The sequence below is a fragment of the Nerophis lumbriciformis genome, linkage group LG16, assembly GCF_033978685.3.
Source record: "Nerophis lumbriciformis linkage group LG16, RoL_Nlum_v2.1, whole genome shotgun sequence".
Taxonomy (NCBI): Eukaryota; Metazoa; Chordata; class Actinopteri; order Syngnathiformes; family Syngnathidae; genus Nerophis; species Nerophis lumbriciformis.
In genome coordinates, this window is record NC_084563.2 from 29,728,326 (window position 1) to 29,749,598 (window position 21,273).

General features: G+C 36.5%; 1 protein-coding gene across 1 annotated transcript in view; it reads left to right on the forward strand.

Moving 5' to 3' along the window:
* The first annotated feature begins 17,899 nt into the window (after positions 1-17,899).
* Positions 17,900-21,273, forward strand: part of kitb (KIT proto-oncogene, receptor tyrosine kinase b) — a 58,147-nt gene continuing 54,773 nt past the window's right edge. The window contains exon 1 of the mRNA XM_072914915.1: positions 17,900-17,978. Within this exon, the coding sequence (XP_072771016.1) occupies positions 17,948-17,978 (31 nt within the window). The 5' untranslated portion in view covers positions 17,900-17,947. The remainder of the gene's footprint in view (positions 17,979-21,273) is intronic.

Here is a 21,273-nt window from a genome sequence, read left to right on the forward strand (position 1 = left end):
TATGTCAAATGTCCATTTGCCATGAAAACTTCAAAATGACAACCATTTAAATCCACTGCAATGCATGATGGGAAAAATTCCAAACACTCTCCACACTTATCATGTTTGGTGCATTTTATCTGCTTGATGACAACATTTTAAGAAGGTCGTCAAGGAAGTAAATGTAGGAGTCACACTTTTACATACACTTAATATACAATTATATTAATTATATATGCAACATATTAATGATACATCCATCTTATCAATATCATTGTGTGAATGTTCCAAACATTATGCTTTTATACACCAACATTCATCTATTTATTCAACATCTTCTTCTCTAGATTTTGCCACGCTCTACCTTCCACATTTTTCACCCGATTCAAACCCTTTCAACTTCAAACTGTTCAGCCTATTTGGGAATCGCCGGCTTAACTTTGACAAATTCCCAAAATTCCCACATTTCCAGGTTTTCCAAGACATTTTCCCATTTAAACAAATTGGCCATTTTTCAAACTTCCACCATTCCTACATTTTTCAACCTATTCAAACCATTCCACCTTCAACATATTCCACTCATCCTGGAAATTCTAAATTCTCATTTTTCCAAGTTAAAAAAAATTCCAGGAATTCCATTTTTCAAACCCTATTTTCACCCTTTTTTCTGTCGACTACTTCCACATTTTTCCAACCCACTTCAACCGTTCCACTGTGAAATCATTCCTCTTAATCAGGACAAAAAACTATTTTTTTTAAATGGAAAAATTCCCAGTTTTCACGAAATTCCAGGTATTCCGTAATACCATTTCTCAATTAAAAATGTTACTACTTCAACATTTCTCGACAGATTTGAAAAATTCCAACACCAACTAAACTCATTCACAACATTCAAATGTTTTAACATTTTTAAAAAAAATTCCCGCTTTTCCACAAATTTCTATGAAATTCCCATTGAAAAGAATGGGACATTCTTCAAAGTTCCACAACTCCCACATTTTTTTTATCCAATTCAAAACCCTTCCAACTTCAAACTGTTCAGCCTATTTGGGAATCACCGGCTTTCCCTTGACAAATTCCAAAAATTCCCAGATTTCAGGTTTTCCAGGACATTTTTCCCATTCAAAATGATTTTCCAAAACTTTCACAATTCCCACATTTTTCAACCGATTCAAACCATTCCACCTTCAACACATTCCACTCATCCTGGAAATTCTAACTATCATTTTACAAGTTCAAAAAAATTCCAGGAATTCAATTGTTTCAAACCCTATATTCACCCTTTTTTCTGTCGACTACTCCTTTCCACATTTTTCAACCCACTTCAACCATTCCACCTTAAAACCATTCCTCTTAATCAGGACAAAAAACAAAGTTGCTTTTTTTAATGGAAAAATTCCCAGTTTTCCAGAAAATTCCAGGAATTCCGTAATACCATTTCTCAATTAAAAATGTTACTACTTCAACATTTCTCGACCGATTTGAAAAATTCCAACACCAACCAAATTCATTCACAACATTCACATTTTTTAACATTTAAAAAAAAAAATCTTGCTTTTCCCCAATGAATGGGACATTTTTTATCCGATTTAAAGCGTTCCCACTTCAAAATATTCAGCCAGTTCAGGAATGGTGTGCTCTAATTCAATAATTTAAAAAAATCTCAGATTTCCAAAAATTCCCAGTTTTTAGGGACATTTTCCCATTCAAAATGAATCGGCCATTTTCCAAACTTCCACAATTCCCACATTTTCCAACCTATTCAAACCATTCCACCTTCAACACATTCCATTCATCCTGGAAATTCAAACTATCATTTTACAAGTTCAAAAAAATCCAGGAAATCCATTTTTTCAAACCCTATTTTCTGTCGACTACTCCTTCCACATTTTTCAACCATTCCACCGTCAAATCGTTCCTCTTAATCAGGACAAAAAAAACGAAGTTTTTTTTTTAATGGAAAAATTCCAGGTTTCCCAAAATTCCAGAATACAATTTCTCAATTAAAAATGTTACTACTTCAACATTTGTCGACCGATTTGAAAAATTCCAACACCAACCAAACTGATTCACAACATTCAAGCTTTTTAACATCTTCAAAAAAACTTCCCGCTTTTCCCCAAATTTCCAAGAAATTCCCATTGAAATGAACGGGACATTTTTTATCTGATTCAAAGCGTTCCCACTTCCAAATATTCAGCCAGTTCAGGAATGGTGTGCTCTACTTCAATAATTGTACAAAAAAATTCTCAGATTTCCAAAAATTCCCAGTTTTTAGGGACATTTTCCCATTCAAAATGAATTGGCCATTTTCCAAACTTTCACAATTCCCACATTTTTCAACCTATTCAAACCATTCCACCTTCAACACATTCAATTCATCCTGGAAATTCAAACTATCATTTTTACATGTTCAACAAATTTCCAGGAATTCCTTTTTTTCTAACCCTATTTCAACCTTTTTTGTTTGACTATTCCTTTTACATTTTTCATCTCATTTCAACCGTCAAAACATTCCTCTTAGTCAGGACAAAAAAACAAGTTGGTTTAAGAACTTGAAACATTCCAGGTTTTCCCAAAATTCCAGGAATTCCCCAATACAATTTGTCATTTAAAAAACGGTTACTACTTAACATTTCTTGACCGATTTAAACAATTCCAACACTAACTAATTCATCCATTTTGGACATTCATGCTCCTAATCATTTTCAAAAAAATTCCCACTTTTCTCGAAATTCCTAAATTTCCAGGAAGTTTCAATTGAAATGAATGGGACATTTTTCCAAGTTGCACAAATCATACATTTTTCAAGCTGTTGAAAGCATTCCAACATCAACACATTCCACTCATCCTGGACAATCGAACTAACACTTTCCCAAGTCCCAAACCTAATTCCGGTTTTCCTGGAAATTGACGAATTTCTGTAACACTATTGTTCAATTATAAATTGTCACTGCTAACATTTCTTTACCAACTCAGCTCATTTAGGACGTTCATGCTATTTATCGCCTTCAACAAATTCCTGCTTCTCCCGAAATTCCCAAATTACCAGGAAATTCCCACTGAAATGAGTTCCACAATTCCCACATTTCTCAACCAATTCAATTAGTTCTAACACCAACATGTTCAGCTCATAAATGTTATTACATGGCGCCATCTTGGAAGTATGCTAGCTGTTCCCCTGTCCCTATGTTAATGTTAGCATGTTAATGTTTCATGCTAGCATTACATCTAATTCCTCACTTTTTAACCTAAAAGTCATGGATTCCGCTACTTGGCGCCATCTTAAAAGTATGCTAGCCTTTCACCTGTTAACATGCTAATAATGTGCTAATATTAGCATGCTAAAGTTTTATGCTAGCATTTTAGCAATTGTTTTCCATTTTAAACCAAATAATCAAGTATTTTGTTACATGGTGCCATCTTAGAAGTATGTTAGCTATTCCCCTGTTAGCATGCTAACAGTTTATGCTAGCATTTGATCTAATGTTGTACTTTTTATCCCAACAGTCATGGATTTCGTTACTTGGCGCCATCTTAAAAGTATGCTAGCCTCTCATCTGTCAGCATGCTTGTTATAACATGTTGATATTAGCACGCTAACATTTGAGCTAATTTTGTATGTTTTAAACCTAATAATCAGGGATTCCAGTACTTGGTGCCATCTTATAAGTATGCTAGCTGTTCTCCTGTGACCATGCTAACATTTCATGCTAGCATTTTGGCTAATGTTGTCATTTTTAACCTCATAGCCATGGATTCCGTTACTTGGTGCCATCTTAAAAATATGCTAGCTTCTCATCTGTCAGCATGCTAGTTTTAACATTGTAATATTAACGCACTAACATTTTAGCAAATTTTGTACATTTTAAACCTAATAATCATGGATTCGAGAACTTTGTGCCATTTTATAAGTATGCTAGCTGTTCTGCTGTTACCATGCTAACATTTTAGCTAATTTTAAACTTTTTAACCTCATAACCATGGATTCTGTTACTTGATGCAATCGTAAAAGTATGCTAGCTTCTCATCTGTCAGCATGCTAGTTTTAACATGTTAATATTAGCACGCTAAAATTTTAGCTAATTTTGTATGTTTTAAACCTAATAATCATGGATTCCGGTACTTGGCGCCATCTTAAAAGTATGCTAGCTGTTTCACTGTTACCATGCTAATGTTTTATGCAAGCATTTTGACCTAGTTTTGTATTTTTTAACCTAATAAACATGTATTGTGTTACTTGCCTCCATCTTAGAAGTATGCTAGCTATTCACCTGTTAGCATGTTAATGTAAGCAATCTAACATTTTTTATTTTTTTAAAATCGTACCCAAGAGAGCTCATTGGTCAACGCACTTGAAAATGCCCAATACATACTTGAGAATAAATATGGGTTTCTCCTGGCAGTGGTGAAACTGATTTTACAGTGAAAACTTTACTTTTAAACAATTTTATTGTAAAATAGTGTTTTTGGGAGGGTTGTTAGCAGAATGATTGTTTTAAATCGACATTGGTTTTTACAACATTATATTGTTCATGGAAAAACTGTACAAGTTTTTTTTTTTATTCTGGCAACTTAGCTGCCAGTTTTTCTACCGTAAAAAACTAATGTACCGTCTTTCCATTTACAGTAATACACCATTAAAAACAACAACCTTAGATTTTAGAGTCAAAACCTGACAGCTCAGTCAACAAAATTTTAACGCAAAAAACAGTAGTAGTTTTTTTTTTACAGATCACAGTAATATGCTGTAAAGAACAACGTAAAAATGTATTTTTATTTTTATTAATTTGATGGGTAGTTTGCTGTAAAGTGAAGTATTTTTGTTCAGACAAAAACATGTTGGTAAGTATGATAATATACTGTAATATTTGTTGCAAAATTGGATACTATTAAAGTTTAAAAGGTATGCAATTTCAAGCAGTATATCAGATCATTGCGATATAAATAACCACATCATGGACCGGGACAGCGGCAAAATCATCGGCCCAGAAAGTAACAAATTCAAACGAGGGATTAAGGAGGCCATCGAACTAAGGAAGCGGCCCAAGGGAGGGAGCACACCTGGGACGCATATGTTTTTTCTGTCAAAATGAAAAAATCAATGACATTTAGCGAGAAAATATGAAGTACTTTAGTGACACCTATTTCCAGGTGTTTGCGGGCCAGATGAGTTTGACACCTGTGACTTAGAAAATAAATAGTGTAACGCCCTAATAGCTAGCTAAAATAATTAGAAAATAATCTTATAAAAATAACTGCTGTCGTTTAAGATAATATAAAATAATATAATATAATACACACTGTCATTATACAGCATTGACTCAATATAAGATGCAAAAAGTCAACACTGCCGACTAGCGGCCAAAATTAAGAACGGCTTTCACAGTAAAAACTACTTTTACACAATTTTACTGTAAAATTGTGGGTTTTTTGGGGGGGTGTTACGTACAAAGCTGGCAGCTTAGTTGCCAGAATGATTGTGTTAAATGTACATTGTTTTTACAACATTATATTGTTCATGGAAAAACTATACAAGTTCTTTTTTTATTCTGGCAACTTAGCTGCCAGTTTTTCTACCATAAAAACAAATGCACCATCTTTCCATTTACAGTAATACACCGTTAAAAACACCAAGCGCAGGTTTTACAGTAAAAACTGGCAGCTCAGTCAACAGAATTTTAACGGAAAAAAACAGTAGTAGTTTTTTAAATTTACATTAATATGCTGTAAAGAACAATGTAAAAATGTATTGTCATTTTTATTAACTTGATGGGTACTTTGCTGTAAAGTGAAGTATTTTTATTTAGACAAAAACATGCTTGGGAAGTATGATAACATACTGTAATATTTGTTGCAATATTAGATACTATTCAAGTTTAAAAGGTATGCAATTTCAAGCAGTATATCAGATCATTGCGATATAAATAACCACATCATGGACCGGGACAGCGGCAAAATCATCGGCCCAGAAAGTAACAAATTCAAACGAGGGATTAAGGCCATCGAACTAAGGAAGCGGCCCAAGGGAGGGAGCACACCTGGGACGCATATGTTTTTTCTGTCAAAATGAAAAAATCAATGACATTTAGTGAGAAAATATGAAGTACTTTAGTTACACCTATTTCCAGGTGTTTGCGGGCCAGATGAGTTTGACACCTTTGACTTAGAAAATAAATAGTGTAACGCCCTAATAGCTAGCTAAAATAATTAGAAAATAATCTTATAAAAATAACTGCTGTCGTTTAAGATAATATAAAATAATATAATATAATACACACTGTCATTATACAGCATTGACTCAATATAAGATACAAAAAGTCAACACTGCCGACTAGCGGCCAAAATTAAGAACTGCTTTTACAGTAAAAACTTTACTTTTACACAATTTTACTGTAAAATTGTGTTTTTACGTAAAAAGCTGGCAGCTTAGTTGCCAGAATGATTGTGTTAAATGTACATTGTTTTTACAACATTATATTGTTCGTGGAAAAACAGTACAAGTTATTTTTTTATTCTGGCATTTTAGCTGCCAGTTTTTCTACCGTAAAAACAAATGTAGCGTCTTTCCATTTACAGTAATACACCGTTAAAAACAACAAGCGTAGATTTTACAGTCAAAAACTGGCAGCTCAGTCAACAGAATTTTAACGGAAAAAAACAGTAGCAATTTTTTTTAATTTACAACAATATGCTGTAAAGAACAATGTAAAATGTATTGTCATTTTTATTAACTTGATGGGTAGTTTGCTGTAAAGTGAAGTATTTTTATTTAGACAAAAACATGCTTGGGAAGTATGATAACATACTGTAATATTTGTTGCACTATTAGATACTATTCAAGTTTAAAAGGTATGCAATTTCAAGCTGTATATCAGAGCACTGCAATATATATCATTGACCGGGACAACGGCAAAATCATCGGCCCAGAAAGTGACAAATTCAAACGATGGATTAAGGAGGCCATCGAACTAAGGAAGCGGCCCAAGGAAGGGAGCATACCTGGGACGCATATATTTTTTCTGTTAAAATGAAAAAAATCAATGACATTTAATGAGAAAATATGAAGCACTTTAGTGACACATATTTCCAGATGAGTTTGACACCTGTGACTTAGAAAATAAGTAATGGCTAGCTAAAATAATTAGAAAATAATATCATAAAAGAAACTGCTGTCGTTTAAGATAATATAATATAATACAATATAATATAATACACACTATTATTACACAGCATTGACTCAATATAAGATGCAAAAAGTCAACACTGCCGACTAGCGGCCAAAATGAAGAACTGCGTGGGGAAAGAGTTAAATAAACAGCAACATTGACAGTATTAAACATACCTGAAAATGAAGTAAAAACCACATAAAGTCCCTCTTTGTACCATTTCGTTTCCTACATAAATAAAACATACTTATTTTAACCAACAGGACACAGACGACGTAATGTGTTGGTCACGTGACATGAAAGAAGACCGCTTCAAACAAATCGCGCCAATACGTCTCACTCAAACAACACTTGCCACGCTCAAAGTAGCGGTTCAAACCACACAAGAACACTTGATATCTCAAGGTTACATAAAAAGTAAACCATGTACAGCAAGAATTACAAAAATAAACCGTTCGTTTTTGTTAGAAAACGACAAGACAATTTGGACACAAACTCACCGGTAGCAGGAAGTGAGGAGGAAGGGGAGGAGCTACAGGAAACTACGGAAGCCTGACGTCGTGCAATGACCGGAAGTAAAATAAAATAACGGTCATTCGACAAATATAAAGAACTGTTTGAGATAAATATTCACACCACACAATACTTATATAAAATGTTACCGAGAGTTTATATATGTCGCCTATACTGTATAACACTAGAAAATAACAAACACGGAGGCTCCTGTTTTACACGAGGACCACTTTATTTAGTTTGTTTTCAAAACTCCGCTCCACCACAACGTGTCACCACTTCCGCTCTTAGCGCCTTCAAAATAAGAGCTCAAGGCATATACTGCATAACAGCTTATAACAGGAACTGAACATCACAAAGAGGCAAGTCCATAAAAATAGGTTACGTAAATATTAATAAAGTGCATTTTTAACTGCGTTACACTGAGTGCTCAGGGATTGATTGATTGAATTTTGATTGAAACTTTTATTAGTAGATTGCACAGTACAGTACGTATTCCGTACAATTGACCACTAAATGGTTTTAGGGAGTTTTAGTGTTGCTCACAAGCATATTCTACAAAGGCCCAAAAGCAGTGAAGTTGTCACGTTGTGTAAATGGTAAATAAAAAGAGAATACAACAAATCCCTTTCAACTTATATTACATTTATTTAACTTATATTAAATTGAATATACTGCAAAGACAAGATATTTCATGTTCACACTGAGAAACTTTAGTGTTTTTTGCAAATAATCATGAACTTAGAATTTAATGGCAGAAACACATTGCAAAAAAGGCATTTTTACCAGTGTGTTACATGGCCTTTCCTTTTAACAACACCCAGTAAAGGTTTGGGAACTGAGGAGACACATTTTTGAAGTGGAATTCTTTCCCATTCTCATATTTTAGCCTTCACACATGTTCAATGTCTGGACTACAGGCAGGCCAGTCTAGTACCTACACTCATTTACTACGAAGCCACGCTGTGGTAACACGTGTCTTGGCATTGTCTTGCTGAAATAAGCAGGGGCGTCCATGATAACGTTGCTTGGATGGCAACATATGTTGCTCCAAAACCTTTCAGCATTAATGGTGCCTTCACAGATGTGTAAGTTACCCATGTCTTGGGCACTAATACACCCCATACCATCACACATGCTGCCTTTTACACTTTCACCCTAGAACAATCCGGATGGTTCTTTTCCTCTTTGTTCCGGAGAACACGACGTCCACAGTTTCCAAAAACAATTTGAAATGCGGACTCGTCAGACCACAGAACACTTTTCCACTTTGCATCAGTCCATCTTAGATGAGCTCGGGCCCAGCGAAGCCGGCGGCGTTTCTGGGTGTTGTTGATAAACGGCTTTGGCTTTGCATAGTAGAGTTTTAACTTGCACTTACAGATGTAGCGACCAACTGTAGTTACTGACAGTGGTTTTCTGAAGTGTTCCTTAGCCCATGTGGTGATATTCTTTACACACTGATGTGGCTTTTTGATGCAGTACCACCTTAGGGATCCGAGGTCTGTAATATCATGGCTTACGTGCAGTGATTTCTCCAGATTCTCTGAACCTTTTGATGATATTACGGAGCGTAGATGGTGAAATCCCTAAATTCCTAGCGATAACTTGAGAAATGTTGTTCTTAAACAATTTGCTCAGGCATTTGTTGACAAAGTGGTGACCCTCGCCCCGTCCTTGTTTGTGAACGACTGAGCATTTCATGGAAGCTGCTTTTATACCCAATCATGGCACCCACCTGTTCCCAATTAGCCTGTTCACCTGTGGGATGTTCCAAATAAGTCTTTGATGAGCATTCCTCAACTTTCTCACTCTTTTTTTGCCACTTGTGCCAGCTTCTTTGGAAACATGTCGCAGGCATCAAATTCCAAATGAGCAAATAACCGCAAAAAATAATAAAGTTTACCAGTTCCAACGTTAAGTATCTTGTCTTTGCAGTCTATTCAATTGAATATAAGTTGAAAAGGATTTGTTGTATTCTCTTTTTATTTACCATTTACACAACGTGACAACTTCACTGCTTTTGGGGTCCAAAAAATATGGATGTGTCATGTTGCGTTCCTGTGCAACATTGTGTGACCAGGTGCAGACTGATCAACACTCCAGTGGTTGTGGTTCTGTTGGCCCCAGTAATGCAAGACGCTTTGTACAGTAAATGTCTTTATGGCCTGGGACCCGTTAAGGGGGGGGCCCACTTAAGCTCCTCACTAATTGACATTTGTGGACTGTCTCACTCTCTTGTTTCTTCCAGCACTTTAGCTATTAGCACGTCTTTAGTGTGGTGATTATAGACTGATGTGAAGATGGAACTAGCATGGAGACATAATGTCACACACTGGACCTGTGGAGTTTTGGGGTACACTAGGGCGGTCCCTATACCAATATGTTGGTACCGGTACCAAAATGTATTTTTCATACTTTTCTAAGTAAAGGGGACCCCAAAAAATGTCATTATTGTCTTTATTGTAACAAAAAATGTTCGGGTACATGAAACATATGTTTATTATTGTCATTTAGTCCTTAAATAAAATACTAGACAACTTGTCTTTTAGTAGTAAGTAAACAAACAAAGACTCCTAATTAGTCTGCTGACGTTTGCAATAACATATTGTGTCATTTATTATTTTGTACACATTATGAGGGACAAACTGTAAAAAATGATTATGAATCCACTTGTTCATTGACTGTTAATATTTTCTGTTGTAACATGTTCTATCTACACTTCTGTTAAAATGTAATAATCACTTATTCTTCTCTTCTTTGATACTTGACATTAGTTTTGGATGATACCACACATTCAGGTATGGATCCGATACCAAGTAGTTACAGGATCATACATTGGTCATATTCAAAGTCCTCATGTGTCCAGGGACGTATTTACTGACTTTATAAACATAATATGAATTTTTTTAAAAAGGAAAAAAAATATTGATGTAATCATAGTAGTATCGACTAGATACGCCCCTGTACTTGGTATCATTACAGTGGATGTCAGGTGTAGATCCACTATGGCATTTATTTACATTCAGAGGTGCTAGCTTGCTGTTAGCTATTGTATCCTCCTATGGTGTGTAGTGAAGCATGTTTAGATATTCCTCGTCCTCCAGTGATAATGGTACTTGTAATAAACTTATTTTATTTGTCGCCATGGAGACCAGGATTATGTTGTGTACTAGGCAAAGGGAAGAAGGCGACACCAAGGCAGAACTGCGTTTTTGAAGGTTTATTTAAACCTTTGATGAATGTGTGGGATGTGTATGCTACCACTAGTGAGTGAATGCAGACGATGTGTGGAATTAACAATGTAGAATTTACCAGAGGGTGTTGTCGGTGCGTGTTGGATGTATCTTTCGTCAAATCCAAAGGGGAAGGCGAAGGGGTAGTCAGCAGGAAGGCAAGCAGTTGGGGGCTGGAGAGAGGCAACGATGTCGAGGTCCAAACAGTGGTCAAGGATCGGGGAAGGCAAGCAACAATCCGGGAGGAGGTCGTGAGGCAAGACACGATCACGGAAGACACTGTGGAAGACACAAAGAACATCAAGACAGGAACGAGGCAGAGCACAATGAAGGCGAGCAAGGAACGAGGGAGAGGTGCCAGACGTGATGCTTACTCAGGTGAGATTGGCTACGTTCTGGCAAAGGTCTCCTGGCTTCGCTGTCTCTTTATGCCGCTCCCTCTCGTCAAGCCCAGGTGTGCTGATGAGTGATTGCCTGCAGCCTTGTCGCTGCCCAGCGTGAGCAGCCAGAGGAGGAATTGTGACACTCAGAATTATGAGAAACACGGGTTCGAATCCGCGCCGTGACAGATTAGTGATTTAGAAGTAGCTAAAACACTGCCGACTGGGGCTGGAATGCGTCCATTCTCCCTTTTCTGTCTACACAGTGTGTCTGCTTGTAAGTACTCTGTGTGTGTGCGCTGCCCAACATGCTCCTCTGCTCGTAAAACCAGCAACGTCATGACGTGACGACGCGCCGCCATGCCCGTTAAAAAAGAAAAAAAATGGGGTACTGGTACTTTTCATTCAGAGTGTAGTTGTCAGGAAGTGACGGACCCCAGGATGCGGAGCTGGCAGGAAAACATGACTTTTAATGTCCGAAGGAATCAGGCAGGCAAACAGGAGAACTGGAGCCAGCAAACATCTAACAACACTCAAGAAGTGACTTGGGGGCGAGGCGGGCCTGAATAGTAGGTGGCCGCAGGTGAGGGGGAACAGAGGTGTGAAGCGGTCACGAAAAAACACCAACACAACACGAAAAGTCACCAAAATAAAAGCGCAGGTCAGGAACTAACCAAAAAAAGGACACGGCTTGGTGTAAATAGGCGTGACAATAGTACTGTTTTTCATTCATTTAGTACCCTGACACTATACTAGTACTGCTATATATATATATATATATATATATATATATATATATATATATATATATATATATATATGGTAAACAGCCGTGACAATAGTACGGTTTTTCCTTAATTTAGTACCCTGACACTATACTAGTACTGCTATATATATATATATATATATATATATATATATATATATATATATATATATATATATGTATATATATATATATATATACCGTCGGCCCCCAGACAGAGCGACCCCAAAACCAACAAAGGCTGCAACTGCCGCAAGAAACCTGATTGCCCTCTCAACGGGGGGTGCTTACAAACATCAGTTGTCTACCAATCTAAGGTAACACGCAAGGACATTAACACATCCGACACATATGTAGGATTAACCGAGGGAAAGTTTAAAACCAGATGGAACAATCACAAGGCTTCTTTCAGGAACCAAAACCTGCGGAATACCACAGAACTCAGCAAACACATTTGGGACCTCAAAGACAATAATGTTGAATATTCAATAACATGGCAAATTCTTGCATCCAGCACACCTTACAATAGTGGTAATAAAAGATGCAACCTATGCTTGAAAGAGAAACTGTTTATCATATACCGTCCAGACCTGTCATCCCTCAACAAGCGCAGCGAAATTGTATCAGCATGCCGCCACAGACGGAAACACCTCCTAGGTAACACATGAGCCAATCACCACGCCCCTACACCAGCCTGTACCCACCCACTCTGTGCCCTATATAAACCATGGTATGTGAATGCTCCCATTAAAATCTCCTGATGATTGAGGGAACCCCCTCATGAAACAGGCCTGTAGAGATGAAGTAGTCTTGTGATTTTTTTCCCACACATATATATATATATATATATATATATGTATATATATATATATATATATATATATATATATATGTATATATATATATATATATATATATATATATATATATATATATATATAGTACCACTATACTGTACTAAACTAGTATTTTACTTAAATGTACTATTCTGTGTGCGTCTTGGTTCATTGCACACACACACACACACACACACACACACACACACACACACACACACACACACACACACACACACACACGCACACACACACACACACGCACACACACACACACACACACACACACACACACACACGCACACACGCACACACACACACACACAGAAGAGGGAGGGGCAAGGAAGCTAAACTGATCAGTGTTTGAGAGGACATTTATTGCATTCTCCTCCTCTCTCCCGTTTATATCTCACTCCTTTCCTTATTAGCCATCATTTCGTGCTTTTACGCCCTTCCCACGAATCTCAGACCTCATCTAAATAACTCGCTCTGTGGAATTCAAGAAGGAGCCCAGACCCAAACAAACGAGGCAGTTATGATGGGAGGGATAGGAAGAGAAGAGGAATACGACACTCCCCGATCTAATGAGTGTGAGAAACATTATACTCCAGTGGAAGATGAGGATTATACGCCACACCTTTTCTTCACTCTAACCTTTTTTCTCAGTCCACACCATTTTTTTTTTACCGTGAAAAGTCATAAAACAATTAAAAAAGAAATATATCTTCATGAACAGAAAACATGTGGGTGGGTCAAAATAGATGTTGCTGTTGCTATGGAAACCCTCAATGACCCTCCATGGAATTCCCCCGTGCGGAGAGGAAGGGAAATCTGATGAAAATAAATATTGTTCAGTTTGAAGTATTATTATCCCAACAATGATCTGTAACAAGTATTGTTATCTCAACAATGCTCTGTAACAAGTATTGTTATCTCAACAATGATCTTTAACAAGTATTGTTATCTCAACAATGCTCTGTAACAAGTATTGTTATCTCAACAATGCTCTGTAACAAAGATTCATCTGTTGATTAAATGTCTCCAAGGACTTCCCAGGAGAGAAGAGCGTCCTCCACAATAGTGTGGAACATCTCATCTGTGTCAGGATTCTAAACACACACTTCAGTTCTCCCAGAGGAAATACCACCAGGTGTCAAACTCAAGGGCCGGGGGCCACATCTGGCCCGACGCATCATTTTATGTGGCCCACCAAAGTCTGGAAGTAATATGCATCAATAAATTACTGTAGCTTTTACATTCAAGTAATTGTGTGAAAGTCCATCCATGGATGGATGGATGGATGGAGTCCAAGTGTTATTATTATAATTATTATTATTATACTTATAGTAATAATAATTACAATAATAATAATAATAATAATAATAATAATTGTTATTATTATTATTATTATTGTGTGAATGTCCAAACATTCACACAATAAGATTATATGCCAGAAAATCATCTGTTTATTATTATTATTATTATTATTGTGTGAATGTCCAAACATTCACACAATAAGATTTTACACCAAAAATCATTTAATTGTTATTATTATTACTATTATTATGATTATTATTGTGTGAATGTCCAAACATTCACACAATAAGATTCTACACCAGAAAATCATCTATTTATTATTATTATTATTATTATTATTATTATTATTATTAGTAGTAGTAGTAGTAGTAGTATTATTGTGTGAATGTCCAAACATTCACACAATAAGATTTTACACCAAAAATCATTTAATTGTTATTATTATTATTATTATTACTATCATTATTATTATTATTATTGTGTGAATGTCCAAACATTCACACAATAAGATTGTACACCAGAAACATTTTCTATTTATTATTATTATTATTATTATTATTATTATTATTATTATTATTATTATTATTGTTATTATTATTATTATTGTGTGAATGTCCAAACATTCACACAATAAGATTTTACACAAAAAAATCATCTAATTGTTATTAGTATTATTAGTATTATTATTATTATTATTATTGTGTGAATGTCCAAACATTCACACAATAAGATTCTACACCAGAAAATCATCTAATTGTTATTATTATTATTATTATTATTATTGTGTGAATGTCCAAACATTCACACAATAAGATAATACATCAGAAAATCATCTATTTATTATTATTATTATTATTATTATTATTATTATTATTGTCTGAATGTCCAAACATTCACACAATAAGATTTTAGACCAAAAATCATCTAATTGTTATTATTATTATTACTATTATTATGATTATTATTGTGTGAATGTCCAAACATTCACACAATAAGATTCTACACCAGAAAATCATCTATTTATTATTATTATTATTATTATTATTATTAATATTATTATTTTGTGAATGTTCAAACATTCACACAATAAGATTCTACACCAGAAAATCATGTATTTATTATTATTATTATTATTATTATTATTATTGTTGTTGTTTTTTGTTTGTTTTTGTGTGACTGTCCAAACATTCACACAATAAGATTTTACACCAAAGTTCGTCTAATTGTTATTATTATTATTATTACTATTATTATGATTATTATTGTGTGAATGTCCAAACATTCACACAATAAGATTCTACACCAATTTTTATTATTATTTTTATTATTATTATTAATATTAATATTATTATGATTATTATCGTGTGAATGTCCAAACAATCACACAATAAGATTCTACACCAAAAATAATTAATTTATTATTATTATTATTATAGCCACATAAAATATGGGGACTTTTTGTGCATGTTAAGGGCCTCAAAAAGGTGGCGCTAGAGAGCTAATTTTGAAATTACATTTTTGGAACCCACAAACTATAATTTTTTTTTGCCATAACTGCAAAATATGGGCCTTTTTGTGCATGTCAAGGGCCTCAAAAAGGTGGCGCTAGAGAGCTAATTTTGACATTAAATTTTCGGAACCCCCAAACTATAATTTTTTTTGCCATACTTGCAAAATATGGGGACTCTTTGTGTATATTAAGGGCCTCAAAAAGGCAAAGTACAAACACGGCAGTGTCAACAGGGCCCTTGCGGGTCTGGCTCTCCTGCTCGGGCCCTCAGAAGGACCACACCTCCAACATTGCAGCAGAGGAAAATGTTGATATCAGCTTCCATGTGCAGTGTTGGATTGCAGCACAATAAAAGGCAGTGAAACATTAAACCATCATTCTTGTGATGTCCTACATCTCCACTGCACACTCCACGTGGGTCTCACCCCATTTGTTGATCATCATGTTAGCGTAAGTGTGTGTGTGTGTGTGTGTGTGTGCAAGAAGAAAAGAGAGATGTAGAGGAGAGAGGAAGGTGAAAGAAAGAGAGAGAAAGGGAATGTTTTTCATGACGTAATCTAATCGAAGAGGCTATTTTTCTAGTGTAAAACCTCTGCTGCAGACCTTGTCATCCGTCTAAAAGCACTGAGTGACTCACACACACACACACACACACACACACACACACACACACACACACACACACACACACACACACACACACACACACACACACACACACACACACACACACACACACACACATTCTTGTATTTCTGACCTTCTTGAGACCTGAGAAAAATGCCTCCCTCTTTAGTTTAGGACCAGCCTTTCTAGATTTATAAAGATGTGTATTTACAACATTAATAATATATACGACCCCAAAAGGGACAAGCGGTAGAAAATGGATGGATGGATGGACACACTATGCAAATATAAAAAAGCTTGTTGTGAAAAATGAGTTGGCATTTTACAAGTAAAACTTATAATTTTGGCAGTATTATAATAAAAGTCGGAATTTTACTCAATGCAAGTCAAAATTTGACAAGAAAAACTGAACATTTGTTCAATATTATGATAAAAGTTGTAATTTTACTCAATAACAGTCGCAATTTTACAAGAAAAGCTTGAAATGTTGGCAATTTTATGAAAAGAGTCGTAATTTTAATCGAAAAAAGTCACAATTTTAGAATAAAACTTAAAATTTTGGCAATACTATAATAATAATCAGAATTGTGCTTGGCAAAATGATGACAAAAGTCACCATTTTACCAAATTGTTTTTCACTATTTTACAAGGACAACAAAAAAAACGGGCAATATTGTGATAAAAGTCTGAATTTTATGTGACCAATGTCACCATTTTACATTAAAAAAATAATCATTTTACAAGAAAATATTGCAATGTTACATAAACAGAAAGAACATGAGAAATTGTTCCCAATTTTATAAGAAAAAAGTCGACACATTGTGAGAAAAAGACTGCTTTTAGTTAATTGATTAAAAAATAAAATAAAATAATCTTCATTATTTACTTCAAGTTATTACAGTATATCTCTATATACATATACTGTATATATATATATATATATATATATATATATATATATATATATATATATATATATATATATATATATATATATATATATATATATATATATATATATATCTTTTAAAAAAAATTAATTTTGGCCAAAGGGGGCGCATTTCAATTTCTTACACACACTTGTTATTTCATATGTTGACCAGAGGGAGAGCACTTCAAATTTTTACACACACTTGTTATTTCATATGTTGACCAGAAAAGGAGCACTTCAAATTTTTACACACACTTGTTATTTCATAAGTTGACCAGAGGGGGAGCACTTTTAAAAGCGACACACAGTCAAAGTGAACAGTCCCTCCTTTTTGGGACCAACCTCATTTTGATAGATGTCACCACAAATGAGACATTGTCTATTAGATGCAATGTTATTGATTTATGTCATCACTTGTTCACATATGGAAACTACTTTTCCTTCTTCGTGTCTCAAGAAGGGTAGGAATACAAGAACACACACACACACACACACACACACACACACACACACACACACACACACACACACACACACACACACACACACACACACACACACACACACACACACACACACACACACACACACTAAGTCAGAGTGAGTCAGCCCAGATCTTGCTGTAGTGGTTCAGCCACTGATGAATAATGTAAGAGTGAGAGTCAAGGAGACAGTTCAGTGACATGTGGACCACGGCCATGAAGACCATCTCAGGTGTGTTGTACACTCCCACACCTCCACCATTGTTCCCCGACACAATGTCAGGCAGCACACGCCTAACAGCTGGACGACCACATTTGTAAACACGCACAGGTTAGCTAATGGAGGCCATAGCGGCGAGCTAGCGCTAACAAACTGCTAAAACAGCAGTGACTCCGTCAACAAAAAAAGTGTGATAAAACTATCATCCAGACAGTGTTACATAATACTTAGATAAATACTGATTTTTTACGGTAAACTTTGTACAAGGACAGAACTGAACTAAAAGTGGCCTCACTATTTGCTAACAAATACCGAGATAAAGATAAATGGTAAATGGGTTATACTTTTATAGCGCTTTTCTACCTTCAAGGTACTCAAAGCGCTTTGACACTATTTCCACATTCACCCATTCACACACACATCCCACGGCCCATCAGGAGCAAGGGTGAAGTGTCTTGCTCAAGGACACAACGTTGCATGTTAAAGGGGAACATTATCACCAGACCTATGTAAGCGTCAATATATACCTTGATGTTGCAGAAAAAAGACCATAAATTTTTTTAACCGATTTCCGAACTCTAAATGGGTGAATTTTGGCGAATTAAACGCCTTTCTATTATTCGCTCTCGGATGTGACGTTGTGACGTCACATCGGGAAGCAATCCGCCATTTTCTCACTTTCGTCGGTGTGTTGTCGGAGGGTGTAACAACACGAACAGGGACGGATTCAAGTTGCACCAGTGGCCCAAAGATGCGAAAGTGGCAAGAAATTGGACGTTTGTTCCGCACACTTTACCGACGAAAGCTATGCTACGGCAAGAATGTGTGGATATCCTGCGACACTCAAAGCAGATGCATTTCCAACGATAAAGTCAAAGAAATCTGCCGCCAGACCCCCATTGAATCTGCTGGAGTGTGTGAGCAATTCAGGGACAAAGGCCCTCGGTAGCACGGCAAGCAATGGCGGCAGTTTGTTCCCGCAGACGAGCGAGCTAAACCCCCTGGATGTCTTGGCTCACACCGTCCCTTATGCCACCGAAGATGATCAAGAGAAGAATATCGACCCTAGCTTCCCTGGCCTGCTGACATCAACTCCAAAACTGGACAGACCAGCTTTCAGGAAAAGAGAGCGGATGAGGGTATGTCTACAGAATATATTAATTGATGAAAATTGGGCTGTCTGCACTCTCAAAGTGCATGTTGTTGCCAAATGTATTTCATATGCTGTAAACCTAGTTCATAGTTGTTAGTTTCCTTTAATGCCAAACAAACACATACCAATCGTTGGTTAGAAGGCGATCGCCGAATTCGTCCTCGCTTTCTCCCGTGTCGCTGGCTGTCGTGTCGTTTTCGTCGGTTTCGCTTGCATACGGTTCAAACCGATATGGCTCAATAGCTTCAGTTTCTTCTTCAATTTCGTTTTCGCTACCTGCCTCCACACTACAACCATCCGTTTCAATACATGTGTAATCTGTTGAATCGCTTAAAGGGGAACATTATACCAGACCTATGTAAGCGTCAATATATACCTTGATGTTGCAGAAAAAAGACCATATCTTTTTTTAACCGATTTCCGAACTATAAATGGGTGAATTTTGGCGAATTAAACGCCTTTCTATTATTCGCTCTCGGAGCGATGACGTCACAACGTGACTTCACATCAGGAAGCAATCCGCCATTTTCTCACTTTCGTCGGTGTGTTGTCGGAGGGTGTAACAACACGAACAGGGACGGATTCAAGTTGCACCAGTGGCCCAAAGATGCGAAAGTGGCAAGAAATTGGACGAAATTTGTTCAAAATACGAGGCTGTGGGGAAAGCCGACGAAATGGTCAGTCGTTTGTTCCGCACACTTTACCGACGAAAGCTATGCTACGACAGAGATGGCAAGAATGTGTGGATATCCTGCGACACTCAAAGCAGATGCATTTCCAACCATAAAGTCAAAGAAATCTGCCGCCAGACCCCCAGGAAAAGAGAGCGGATGAGGGTATGTCTACAGAATATATTAATTGATGAAAATTGGGCTGTCTGCACTCTCAAAGTGCATGTTGTTGCCAAATGTATTTCATATGCTGTAAACCTAGTTCATAGTTGTTAGTTTCCTTTAATGCCAAACAAACACATACCAATCGTTGGTTAGAAGGCGATCGCCGAATTCGTCCTCGCTTTCTCCCGTGTCGCTGGCTGTCGTGTCGTTTTCGTCGGTTTCGCTTGCATACGGTTCAAACCGATATGGCTCAATAGCTTCAGTTTCTTCTTCAATTTGGTTTTCGCTACCTGCCTCCACACTACAACCATCCGTTTCAATACATGCGTAATCTGTTGAATCGCTTAAGCCGCTGAAATCCGAGTCTGAATCTGAGCTAATGTCGCTATAAACTTGCTGTTCTATGCGCCATGTTTGTTTGTATTCACTATGTGACGTCACAGGAAAATGGACGGGTGTATATAACGATAAAATCAGGCACTTTGAAGCTTTTTTTAGGGATATTGCGTGATGGGTAAAATTTTGAAAAAAAACTTCGAAAAATAAAATAAGCCACTAGGAACTGATTTTTAATGGTTTTAACCCTTCTGAAATTGTGAAAATGTTCCCCTTTAAGGGCCTCAAAAAAGTGGCGCTAAAGAGCTAATTTTGAAACTTCATTTTTGGAACCCCGAAAAAACTATAAAATTTTTTTTGACCTAGTAGGTCTCAAGTTTTGGCACATTTGTGGCCATTTCGAGGATTGTGAGCAATCAAAGTCAACATTTTCCGAACAGAATTATTTCGCAAACGCGTCTATTTCCTGGCGAAGAATTATGGCGCTAGTGGCTTTGTGGTGAACGCGACTCGATCGTTCAGACTGCAGTTGGACATATCCGACTTATTGCCACGTACAAAAGAAGCCCGAGTGGAGTTGGAAAAATTCGTAATCTAACTGTTCTCCTTGACGTATAAAAAACGCGGACAAAAACTCGGGAAGTGACCTTCAGTGCGATGAAACGTTCCAACATTGGACCTTGTACGTGTGTAACATTCGACCACAACGTCAAAAGATCAGATGCGACAAACAAATCCGAACGGGACTACCCACAATGCAGTGTGAACGTTGCCGTAGTGACCATAAGCAAACCAAAGCAGCCCCTATTCGTTTTCTACGACTGAATGTGGAGTCTCTGCCAGCTGACTTAGTGCAGTAGGTGAGTCCACTCTGGACTGGTGATCACACACAAGCAAGATCCTTCATATTATTTAGGTTTTTTTTTAGCATCATGGGATAGAAAAGGCACTGAAATGCCAAATATTGTCAATAGATAAATTG